The 12,811-nt window shown below is 39.3% G+C and overlaps 1 protein-coding gene across 1 annotated transcript; it reads left to right on the top strand.

Moving 5' to 3' along the window:
- Window positions 1-5,001: 5,001 nt before the first annotated feature.
- On the top strand, window positions 5,002-11,702 carry LOC140233892 (retinoschisin-like). The gene is made up of 5 exons (XM_072313979.1): window positions 5,002-5,035; window positions 8,063-8,185; window positions 9,118-9,314; window positions 10,348-10,502; window positions 11,168-11,702. Exons 1-4 carry the CDS (start codon window positions 5,002-5,004, stop codon window positions 10,495-10,497), a joined length of 504 nt encoding a protein of 167 aa, XP_072170080.1. The 3' UTR covers window positions 10,498-10,502; window positions 11,168-11,702.
- Window positions 11,703-12,811: the final 1,109 nt, after the last annotated feature.

Here is a 12,811-nt window from a genome sequence, read left to right as displayed (position 1 = left end):
TGAAAAAATTAGTTGCCAAGAGGTTAGTGTCGAGCCTAACTACAATGATATATACTGGTAATGCATTAATGGCCCAAAAAGAAAAGATAGAAAAAGAAAGAAGAAATGTTAATTTCACTCAAATAGGTGGTGTCCATGACTCTTTTAGGAGTCTTGGCAATGATAATTTCGCTATGCTTTGTCTCAATACGATTATTGTCAAGACAAATGAGTTCAACATTTACACAAACACACACACACACACACACACAATATGCTTTGCACGTCAATATAACCCCCTCCGAAATACAGTATGTACCAATTTCATGCACAAAACTTTGAATCCACTGCTCAAAATTTTGGTGGAGTCACTCAATACAATTTGAAAGGTTTTTCACCAAAAGAGGGGGATGTGGAGCCGGGAAATGTGCAAACGCCGGGAAATGTGCAAACACCGGGAAATGTGCAAACGTCTCGCCGGGAATTGTGTAAACGCCGGGAAATGTGCAAACGCCGGGAAATGTGCAAATGTCTCGCCGGGAAATGTGCAAATTTCATCAACGGGATATGTGCGAACATGACGCCGGGAAATATGCAAAAGTTCAATTTTGCCAGGAAATGTACAAACGTCGCCGGGAAATGTGCAAACCATTTACTTTATCAATACTGTGTATAAAAATGGTAGATAAACACCATGTCAGAACTGCGCATGAACCTCCACCTTTAACATTTTTAGGTGATCCGAGTATCCTCTCGGATCACCTTCTGTTTCTGTACGGATTCTTTCTTCTTCTTCTTCTTTTTCTTTAGTTCTCCCCAAAAGTTGTGCAGAGGTTAGCTCAGAAAGCACATTGCCTATGAATGTCAAACTTATACCATATACGTATCGTATCTCCTAAAGACGACAGTCGAAATAAAATCAAAGTGATCAGTCAACCGTGACGTCACTATGACGTCATTATATGAAAACACATTCTCAATAATATCTCATTAATGCAATGGAATTTTTCAATGAAATTCACGTCAGATATATTTCAAGTCAAGCGCATTCTACTCATATTCTCAAAATTCATCTATACCGTAAAACGTGCGCGTTGAAATATTTGTATGCTCCAATCGAGCTCAAATTTTTTTTTTGCACACGTTTCAGACCATTTGGAGCATTTTTTGAAAAATTGAAAAAATCGAACGGACGCGTACGCGCGCACGCATATACGTAGACACAGCTCATATGCAATGGAAATTTCCCATTTTTTCACTTTGATCAGATGTCTGAAATGTCAAGGAATATTTCTACCAAGTTTCAAATCGATCCGACTCAATATGACGTCATACGGGCCCGTCAAAGTTGAAATTCCGCGCGCGCGTCAATGGTGATAGACAGTGCAACTATGTCAAAAAACCGCCAATTTTAGATCCGATTTTACTCGTCAGGATGGACGGTGACCCCCAATTTTCTTTACATATTTTGAACGCTGATGAGTTGTACATGTCGTTTCATGGGTTGGCGATACTGAAAAAATGACTAAAAGATATCAAATTTCTTAATAAAGTAAAAAAAGTAAATTTTCAAAATGACGTCATCAAATTTCAAGTTTACTCAAGCGCATCTCACTTATCCTTTGTCGATTTTCACCCAGATTTCAATATGTTGTAGCTTATTAAATGATCTTTCAGTCATATTCCAATAACAATTTGATTAGATGACGGCATCACCTCGTAAAAAGGGATTGAAAGTAACCTTGTCAAATTTGACCAGTTTACGTGTTATCTCTATGGGAGTGCAGTTTTTCTGGAAATGAAAATTGACATGACTATGTTTATCGAGCACTAGCACACTTTTGCTTCGGTGAATTTCTCCCAGATTTTAATATGTTGTAGCTAAGACTTTGGGCTATCGGGAATGTGCCCTTCATTTTTTCATACCGAGTCGGAATCGTGTCCAAAAACTTGGTTGAAAATAAAGCTTATCTTCGATGTATTTTCATATTCGTTTCTCTTTGCAACTTTCTTTGCAATAACTCAAGAAAAACAATCCTTATCAGCCCAATATTTTGCATATGTTTAGTTTATGTCACGTACATTATTTCATAAGATAACAACTACTTGATCGGACACCATCTTGGGTATGTAAATTAGGGTCAAAGGTCATACATGTTTCATCCTGTATCTTGGTGAATACACGTCCTATCGTTCCCATATTTTGCACACGTAAAGACCATGTTACAAGGATCATTTCGCAAAATAATCATTTTTGGCTCAGAGGCCATCTTGTCTGTGCAAAGTGGGGTCAAAGGTCATATGTACTTCTTCCTGTATCTTCGTTATGACGTGTTATCTCTATGGCAGGGAATTTTTCTAGATGTGAAAATTGACATGATTGTCTTTATCGGCGACTAGCTTACTTACCCTTCGGTGAATTTTCCAGATTTTAGTATGTTGTAGCCAATTTAATACTCTTTAAGTTTTGTTCAATCAAAGTTTTAATCGGATGATGTCTTCACCTCGTGGAAATGGATATAATGTAACCTTGTCAAATTTAACCAGTTTACGTGTCATCTCTATGGGAGGGATTTTTTCTGCAAATGAAAATTGACATGACGGTCTTTATCGAGTACTAGCTCACTTACTCTTCGGTGAATTTCTCCCAGATTTTAATGTGTTGTAGTTGAGACTTTGGGCTATCGTCAAGATTCTCTCCATTTTTTCATACGACGCCGAGATCACGTCAAAAAAATTGTTTGAAATCAAACTTATCTTCGATGTATTGAGATATTTCTTTCTTTCTGCAACTTTCTTTGCAATAACTCTAGAAAAACAGGCCCTATCATCCCCATATTTTGCACATGGGATTGGTTAGTTCATGTCACGTACATTATTTCATAAAATAACAACTACTTGATCAGACACCATCTTGGGTATGTAAATTAGGGTCAAAGGTCATAAATGTTTCAACCTGTGTCTTGGTGAATACATGTCCTATCTTTCCCATATTTTGCACACGCAAAGACCATGTTACAAGAATCATTTCACAAAATAGCCACTTTTTGCTCAGATGCCATCTTGGCTGTGCAAAGTTGGGTCAAGGTCATATGTACTTCTTTTTCTATTTTCGCTATGACGTGTTATCTCTATGGGAGCGAATTTTTTTAGATGTGAAAATTGACATGACTCTCTTTATCGAGCACTATCTTACTTATGCTTCGGTGAATTTCTCTCAGATTTTAGTATGTTGTAGCTGAGACTTTGCACTATCACGATTCGAATCATTGATTAAAAAAGAAATCGGATCACCTTAATTTGTCAGTGGTGACAAATTACAATCTCTAGTTTTTCATGCCTCCGCCACGAAGTGTTGCCGAAGGCATTGTTTTCGGGTTGTCCGTCCGTCCGTAATCAATTTTGTGAACAATGTAACTATACAACCGTTTGAGGTATCATAATGAAACTTGGCATGCACATGTATATGAGTTGATGAACTTATGCCTATCAACTTTAAGGCAAACATGCTCAAGGACAAAGGTCAAAAGGTCATGGTCAAATGCACAAAATTTCACTATTTCCCCCATATCTACGCAATGCCTGATGGTATTTTCTTGAAACTTTGTGTGTACATGAACTACCAAATGGAAGATTCTCCAGAGAGAGTTTTGCGTCGCGATGTCAAAGGTCAAAGTTCAAGTGATAATGTTAAAATTTCACGTCAAAAAATTTGTTTGAAATCAAACTTATCTTCGATGTATTGAGATATTTCTTTCTTTCTGCAACTTTCTTTGCAATAACTCTAGAAAAACAGGCCCTATCATCCCCACATGGGATTGGTTAGTTCATGTCACGTACATTATTTCATAAAATAACAACTACTTGATCAGACACCATCTTGGGTATGTAAATTAGGGTCAAAGGTCATAAATGTTTCAACCTGTGTCTTGGTGAATACATGTCCTATCTTTCCCATATTTTGCACACGCAAAGACCATGTTACAAGAATCATTTCACAAAATAGCCACTTTTTGCTCAGATGCCATCTTGGCTGTGCAAAGTTGGGTCAATGGTCAAATATACTTCATTCTGTATCTTCGTTATAGTGTATACCGAATTTGGTACCAAAGATGGCAGACCTGACTCTCTTTTCTAAATGAGAATCCAAATATCACACGGCCAATGTCTCTAAACACAGATGAAACCTATATGGTCATGCCTATTGCGATCAGGACTCGAATCATCGATTCAAAAAAAAAATCGGATCACCTAATTTGTCAGTCTTGACAAATTCCAAGTCTAGTCTTAATAAGATCCTTGACAGATTTTCAACAAAGTTGGCAGGTAGCACCATTGTGGCAATGGGATCTCAAGTTGTTTAGATTAGTCATACCCCCCCCCCCCAAAAAAAAAAAGAGGGGGGGGGGGACCTCAAAGTTCCAGAACTACGGTTTCATCAAAATTCTTCTTATAGTATATAACCAAATAAAATAGAGCTTGGTTGGTGCTATAAAGACATTGATGACAGTAGTTCAAGTTTAATGGCAAATTCAGGGATGCAGGGCATGAGGCCATGGGAGGGGGAGGCTTCAACTCCCCTCCCTAGTCCCCTTTCGGGGAGGGGGGGGGGAGTTGAAGCTTAAGATTCCTAATCTCTGGAATTTTTAATCTTCTTCTGTCAAACCGAAAAAGATAGAACTATGTTAATGCTATGCAGACACTATAGTTACTAAAATTTCAGGTTTGATGATGACAGATCCAGGGGTGCCCTGATAGGGGGTGTGAGGGGGAGGAGGGGGATTTTCCATATTTTCTGTATGCTCCTGAAAAATCTTAACGGATTTTCATTAAACTTGATTTTGATTTGTTAAAACGATCCCCCCCCCCCCCCCCGCCGAAGAGGAGGGGGGGGGGGGGAGAAGTTGAAGCCTCAGAGTCCCTAAACTCTGATTTTTTTTTCTTAAATCTCCCGTAGAACCGGAAAAATAGATTTAAGTTAGTGCTATGAAGACATTAATGACTGAAATATCATGTTTGATTATGGCGGGTGCAGGCTTGGGTACCCTGATCGGGGGTGGGTCGGTTGAGGGGGAGGAGGGAGATTTTCCAAATTTTCTCCATCTTCTTGAGAAAAAAAAACTGACGAATTTTCACCGCTCTAACCCCAAAGGTGGGAGGAGGTGGAGCCCCCCCCCCCCCCCCCCCTATCTCAGCCCCTCGAAAAGGGTCGAGACGAGGGGATGGGGTCGTTCGGGTGGAATTCAGAATTTCAGGTATTTCTTGAAAACCCTACGCATGACAAAAGGAATATGCCTACATATTTGAAGAAATTTTCTGTACAACTAAGAGTAATAGAACACAATTTTATCACATTTTTTTGGAGGTTGGCCTAATTTGATGAAATTTCACGTCTGCTTATAACGTGGTGGCTACCCTCGTCTTAGCCCCCGCTTTGGGTAAAGAGAACAAATTGGACTTGTTGCCCCTTCGAACAAAGTTGGATTCTATTACCCTAGAGATGCTACCTCCCACAATTGGTAAAAATCCGTCGAAGATTTCTCAAACAGATGCGGAAAATGTGGAAAATCCCCCTCCTTCCCCTTACTCTATCCCCCCAATATGATATCCCTCGATCCGCCACAATTAAACATGACATTTCAGTCATTAATTTCTTCATAGCACTAACTTATAGATAAAATTCCACAGTTTAGGGACTCTGTTACCCCGTTTATACTGCTAGCGGGTTTCAGAGCCTCCTCGAGGAGGTTCGAAAGCCCACTCTGAAAAAGCAGCCTCTTGTCTGTTTATACTGCTCGCCAAAAGCAGACCCTAGCAGGCCCTAGGAGGCCCAACCTTCTCCTCTCCTCTGATTTATGGTGCGGGCTTTTGAGTGACAGTGTGCAAGTTGAAAGGCTTTCTGCAGCGGGGATTGGTCGAGATGGCTGGGTTGTTTATGTAAGCAGGTGATGACCTTCAGCAATTACCTCCGGATCGGCCAAAAAGCGGCTTCTCGAACCCCCTTTGCGTTTATACTGCAGTCGAACCTCCTCGAGCCTGAAATAGCGGGTTCTGAAACCTCCCCCCATAGGAAGTTTCAGAACCCGACCCGACCCGACCCGATCGGATCGCCTTTTCTGAATTCTGTCTGTTTATACTGAGCTGAAAGCCTGCTCGAAGCGGCTACAGGGGGTTTCAGAATCCCCTTTTTCCTTAGTATAAACGGGTTCACCCCACCCCCTTCAGCGGTGTAAGTGTGCGTGGGGGAGGGGGGGGGGGGGGCTCATTTTCTCAATTAAGATCATATCACCATAAAATGCAATCTGCCAAATTTTGTGAAAATCCGTTGTAGATTTTTCAAGATGCTGAAAATGTGGAAAATCCCCTTCCTCCCCCCCCCAAAAAAAAAAAAATCTGGGCACCCCTGGATTTGCCATAATCAAACATGAAATTTCAGTCATTAACGTCTTCATTAGCCCTAACTTACCTCTATCTTTTCCGGTTTGACAGAAGAAGAAAACAAATCAGAGTTTAGGGACTCTGAGGCTTCAAAGACCCCCCCCCCCCCCCCCTCCCCCCACCTTTGGCGGGAGGGGATTGGGCTCATTTTATCAATTAAGATCATGCTAGCATAAACATGCTATCTGCCAACTTTGATAAAAATCCGTCGTAGATTTTTAAAGAAGATGATGAAAATGTGGAAAATCCCCCACCCCCTGTTTGGGCACCCGGGGGGGGGGGAGGGGGGGGGGGTTTAAACTCATTTTAAGAAATAAAGATCATATCACCGTAAAGATGCTATCTGCCAAGTTTGGTGACAATCTGTCATGAGATTTATCGAGAAGATGCTGAAAATGTGGATAATCTCCCTCCTCTGCGTCACCCCCCCCCCCCAAATCAGGGCACCGCTGGATCCGCTATAATCAAAAATGAAATTGCAGTCATTAATGTATTCAAAACACTAACTTAGTTCTATTTTTTTTTTTCGGTTCGGCAGAAAAAGAGAGAGAGAGAAAAAATATCCATAGGTCAGGGACTCTGAGGCTTCAACCCCCCCCCCCCTTCAGTAGTGGTGGGGGGGGGGGGGGGCTCATTTTAACAAATTACGACTATATCACTATTAAGATGCTATCTGCCAAATCTGGTGACAATCCGTCGTGGGGTTTACATAGAAAATGTTGAACATGTTAAAAAAAGACAAGTGGTCGCTATAGACAGGTGAGGGCTACGACATGTGGAAAAGGTAGTAATGATTCATCCGCAGGTTTGATTGAGAGTTTCTCTTCCATCTATACACAATATAGGTGAAATGAACGGTTTGCACATATTATCTCGGCGGCTTTTGCACATTTCCGGGTAAAATTAAACGTTTGCACATTTCCCGGCGTTACGTTTGCACATTTCCCGTTGATGAAATTTAGAGATTTGCACATTTCCCGGCGAGACGTTTGCACATTTCCCGGCGTTTGCACATTTCCCGGTGTTTGCACATTTCCCGGCTCCACAGGGGAAAGACAGAGTAAAAGTATTTGTTAATGCTGCCATCATGGCAGCACATTGTTCAACAATGACAAATGACAAAGCTCATGCACACTTAAACAGTTGCCAGATAATAATATGTCAAATCTCAAGTAAAATGCTCCCACTCAAAAGAATCATCACATCAATGCCGAGCAACGCTATATGCTTCACACACACAAACACACACACATGCACACAAACGCACACACACACACACACACGCACAGGCCCTATATACACAAAACAGAATACCACCATGGCTACGTACCTCCAGCACCGACAGAAGGCCGACACCCGATCACCCAATTTACTATAACAGTCGCTTGCACTGGATCCCAAGCCAAATGCTTATAAACGGAGGGAGCATAATTATGTAATCCTTATCTGTTTGCTACTTATAGAAACATATAATAAAACCATAGCAACACACTATCCAACCCGGAGAGATCTACTTTGCCTACCCAACTATCGCAAATTTATATCCGAATCTGAAAATGGTTTACTTAATGTTAGCTTTGTTATTATTGTTCTTTATGTGAAGATCGTTATAGATGTGTTTCCTATTCTATGAATGTTGCTGCAGTGAACGCGGTTACTCCCCAAAAATTGGGAATAGAAGACGGACGTATTCCTGATGACAGTTTGTCCGCCAGTTCCTGTTATTACAAAGACTGCGTGACCCTTGCCCGACTGAATCAGCCAGCCAGTAAGTGAACTACGCCTACACCGTTCTCTCCTCCACCCGCTCCCGACCCCACCCGCTAAGAGCAGTCGAGCATTATTTTGTCACAAGTTGACTTTAATAAAGTGTAATAAATTTCAGAGTTAAGTGAATAATATTGTACAAATCCCGTATACCAGCAACATAGTCGACACGAACCTTGTCACCCGATGATGTTGTTGGCGGTTACATCTGTAGAGATTTATATTGATGGATATTAAGTTTCATCAATTATTGCGTATAGTCTTTTCAGTCTACAATGTTCTGTTTTAATACCTTATTCTCTGTTTCCATTATTATGAAATAAAAATGTAGATGTTTTTTATCGCAAAATTAAATGAAGTTTCAATTGAAATAAATGGAATTATCATATTCAAACAGGCCTCGTAAAAAAAAGAGAGGAAAGACTAAAAGAGGGCAACTCATACGCTCGATTTCCATTTTTTATGTTCTTGATAAAACAAGAACATAAAAATAACCCATACAATTCTCGCAGTGAGGATACTTTTATTCGATTCACGGGCACTGGTAACTTTACAGCTAATTAAGGGGCTTCTCATACGTTAATTACATTCAACCAGTGTTTTACATAAAAAAAAGAGGGGGGGGGGGAGAAATAGGGCATATTTTCTATCCAACATTGCTCCCAATAAAGAATAAATATATGAAAGCAACATATACGTAATAACCATTTAAAATATGTTTTACATACTCAATCATACTTGCGTTTAAGTGAAATCAAGCTAGCTCATACTTCATCTTTTTTACTCCCCTAAACTCGTATCCCTGTACATGTAAGCGCAGTTGAGGTATATTGTGGCAATAAATTGATTATAATGAATCACATACTCCAAGTGTTTCAAGTAACATTTCGGCTGAGATATTAATAAGGACCCCCAACATCCTTCGTTTCGTAGAAGGTGCTTGGACCCCAGGGTATAGAGATAAGTCCCCATGGGTACAGGCAGACCTTGGAGCCGACTATCTAATTGACGGAGTTATCACCCAGGGTGGAGGTGACGACGAAGAGTGGGTGGCGAACTTCAGCATCCAGTACAAGAGAGACGGCGCATCGAGTTTTGAAGACGTTGTTGGGATGAATGGTAAACCCAAGGTTTGTAACAATATTGTTTCATTCTTTTATACGTGAGTGATAATGCCTTCGTCCCGAAAGGTACAGCTGACACTATATATTATGATTTGTATTGCCCGTATGTCGGTCCGTCCTTCACAGATCTCGTATGTTAATATTGCAATTTTGTTATTCAGGGAAAGAGGCAGACACACTCGCTGAATAGATTATTTCCCCCTTTTTTTCTGCATCTGACCCAGATGCATAATATGCATATGCCTTATACCAGATGCATGATACCTTATTTTCTGCATCTGACCCAGATGCATATGTATATACCTTATAAATGCAGTTATGTTGTTACTCATAATATGCTTCGTAAGTACAAATGCACAGATCACATTGGCGGCGAGAACCCCTAAGTCATGTCAGTTTCAAAGGTCAAGCGCGACTAAACCTTTACAGATATGATGTTTTACATTTTAAATTAATCTACGGATATCTATTAGTACTGCAATTTCCTAGAAAGTGTAAACGGAAGATAGGCATTTCCATGACAGGGAAGTGGTGAGAGAAGTTTGAAAGTAAAAGGATCACAACACTCTTTGGAAAAAAAAAAGGAAGAATTTTCTGCCATTACTTCAGATTGGGCAATTATTGGTAAGTGAACAGAGTAGACAGCAGTTACCAGCATGACCACAAGCATGACAAGAGTGGATATATCAGGGGTCAGTGTAAGTTTCGTGACAATTATAATTCCTGAAGAGCCACAACTTCAGCCCTTAGTGTCCATTGGTAGTGGTAAGAAGGATTCAATGCCAGAAATCAGCTGCGATTAATCGAAATGTCAGCTGATAATGTTGAAACTTCATTAAATTTCAGCTAAGACATTACCCCCACCCCCCTCAATCGTGCAACGTTCTAATAGTCCAATGATTGGTAATTCCATGATCACTCATGGAATCTCATTGACAGTGTAATGTGAATTATAGTCGTTCTGCATACTAATCAACATCGAAAAGAAATTAAGCAAATTGCTAATATAATGAAGTGAAATTCGCCTCATATTTGACAGCTTTTCAAAGGAAACACTGACGCCAATACGGAAGTCACCAACCTTCTTCCGACCTCTGTAGTCGCCCGCTACGTCCGCATTCTTCCAAAACTTTGGCACAGTGGCTGCAGCCTGCGATTTGAGCTGCTCGGGGCTGCTCTACAGCGCTAAAAGAGGTCAGTGAGAGATCGTGCTAATCCATGACAAACACAATAGTAGATGCCCTTCTGAAAAGAATGATAAATATGATATTCGTAACCAGTGACAGTAGTAAGATTAATATCCATTATAGGTTTAAATCTGGGATATTAGCCATTAGATGCATAAAAAAGAACACATCGTCTTGTTATGTGTTATGTTCTTCAATCCATTTTTATCACGAAATGTCGTTTAAAGGACTCTGGTATAACCGCTAAATGCTTGTCCAGGTAGGGCTGATTTGCTTCGTTTATATGGTATACATGAGATGTAGATGCGCTGATAAGTTTGATACAAAATCTCTAAAGGTCAACGGTTTAAGGTAACTGATATTGACTTTTTAATATAGCTTCAATTAGAAGTATTGTAGTATCATATTGTGATTATGAATAATCTATAGATTATTAATTTCCATGAAATGATGATGAAACGATCAAACTTCAGAGACAGAGAGTACTGTAACTTTGCAATATTTCATCAAGCATTCTACAGTCATAATAATCATTTTCAAAATCTGGAAATAAATATTCGGTGATTTCTTTTGTTTTGTTTTGCTTGTTTTTGATAAATATCAACCGAGTATTGCAATAGTGTATACGTCTTCTCTTTCTCATTTCCTACTACTATGAACTCTAAAATGAAGCTGCCTTGCATATCACCGGAATTGTTGAGGTTACATATCTGACGGAACTACCCAATGGACTACGGAACTGATGTACTCATATTGAACACGTCTTTATATTCATCTTTGGAACACCCGTTCACTTTCATTCATGCATATGTCATATGGAGAATACTAATTACGTAAAGATTAAGAGGTATTCATCCTAAATAATCCTGGCCTTGTGTTTGGGATATTTTGCTTGAATATTATAGAATAACGGTGATGGGTGTATATCATCTACCTGTATACTATCGAAAGTTATACCGCCTAAAAGCAACACTCAATATTTGGGTCGGTATCAGCGTTAACTCGGATAGAGACCTATCACAATAAAATATGTTGGTGATGTGGGAATACAAAGTGCGTAATATACGGACGCAAAAACACATTTTCCAAAACTATATTTTTTTCGATAGAACTTGCACTTTGACGTTTGTAGGTCTACACAGTTATGGTGTATCTTTACAGGGTGTATTTCTTGTCCAGTTTCGAATGTACAATGCTGTCTGTGCAGAAACACGATCTGAATCATTAACTGTTACACACACCCTGCACAGCACAGCACAGCACAGCACAGCACTCACCTCAGCACAGTCTAATGATAATAATTTGTTTATTCACATTCGAACTTCCGACACTTGCGCCTTTAAAACAAATAAAATCAAAACCATTTTTTCTTTACTTAATTTCTCATCTCTTTATAAACCAATTTTAATGATATTTTGAAGTTGATTATACAATTTTATTTCGTTAACACGTCCCTCATATTGATTTAAGTCTAACTTAATTTCAAATTTTACCCCAAGGCTTCAATCCATGTCAAGCAGCTGCTTTATGATCGCGGTCTCCTGCTTTTCTTTTCTACAATTACTGCAAATACATAATTCCGAAATCTATTACCTCATATCTTTTTCTTTGTTCTCGTCTTAATCTTGCTTATTGAAATGACAAGACAATATTCTGAAGGAGGCGTTATGTAGCCGGATTATTATTGTTATCTTTACGATTTTCTTTGGAAATATTTTTCAATAGTAATGTTATAGTATGTTAAGCCTTTGCATCGACTAACACGTTATGCTCAAAATGTATGTGTGTATTCCTTTCTTATGAGTGATTAAAAAAAATAGGAATAAAACCAAACAAGCAAGCATTAAAGTCAATGTGGTGACTCTAAATTCGACTAACCAAAAACATTATCATTTCATATCTTTGGGAAACTACAAGACTTGATCGGGCTTTCATTCTGATAGGCAATGAAGGTAAATATCGCTGCATCATCAACAGACTGGGTTGCGTATAATACGTGAACAGCTACGCGGGGAAACAACTATCTCCTGTTGCAAAATAAACATGGTATAAGTGCATGCCTATTTATTCTAAAGAATTTGCTGTACATGTCTGTTATTCAAATAGTCATACAATACGCTGTTTGATACTTAATTACAGGAGATTCTTCATAAACGTGCCTTTCAAAATTTCAACTCGTCAGATGTGAACATTTAGCTTTACAAAAAGCATAATTGATTACAAAGCAAAATGAAGAAATCATGTTCAAATATGCATGCATGTTTATTGATTCAAATATGTTTGTTTTACGGGCGGTCAAATGATGATCACTTTTGT

Source organism: Diadema setosum, chromosome 10 (genome assembly GCF_964275005.1).
Source record: "Diadema setosum chromosome 10, eeDiaSeto1, whole genome shotgun sequence".
In the NCBI taxonomy this organism is placed as follows: domain Eukaryota; kingdom Metazoa; phylum Echinodermata; class Echinoidea; order Diadematoida; family Diadematidae; genus Diadema; species Diadema setosum.
This window is presented reverse-complemented; position numbering and strand designations above follow the sequence as displayed.

Bases quoted from the DNA above. Each gene is read 5' to 3' on its own strand.
- LOC140233892 (XM_072313979.1), top strand. From the start codon at position 5,002: ATGGCGGGTGCAGGCTTGGGTACCCTGATCGGGG. The intron at 5,036-8,062 runs GTGGGTCGGTTG...ATGTTGCTGCAG, and splicing joins CTTGGGTACCCTGATCGGGG to TGAACGCGGTTACTCCCCAA. The intron at 9,315-10,347 runs GTTTGTAACAAT...CATATTTGACAG, and splicing joins GGATGAATGGTAAACCCAAG to CTTTTCAAAGGAAACACTGA.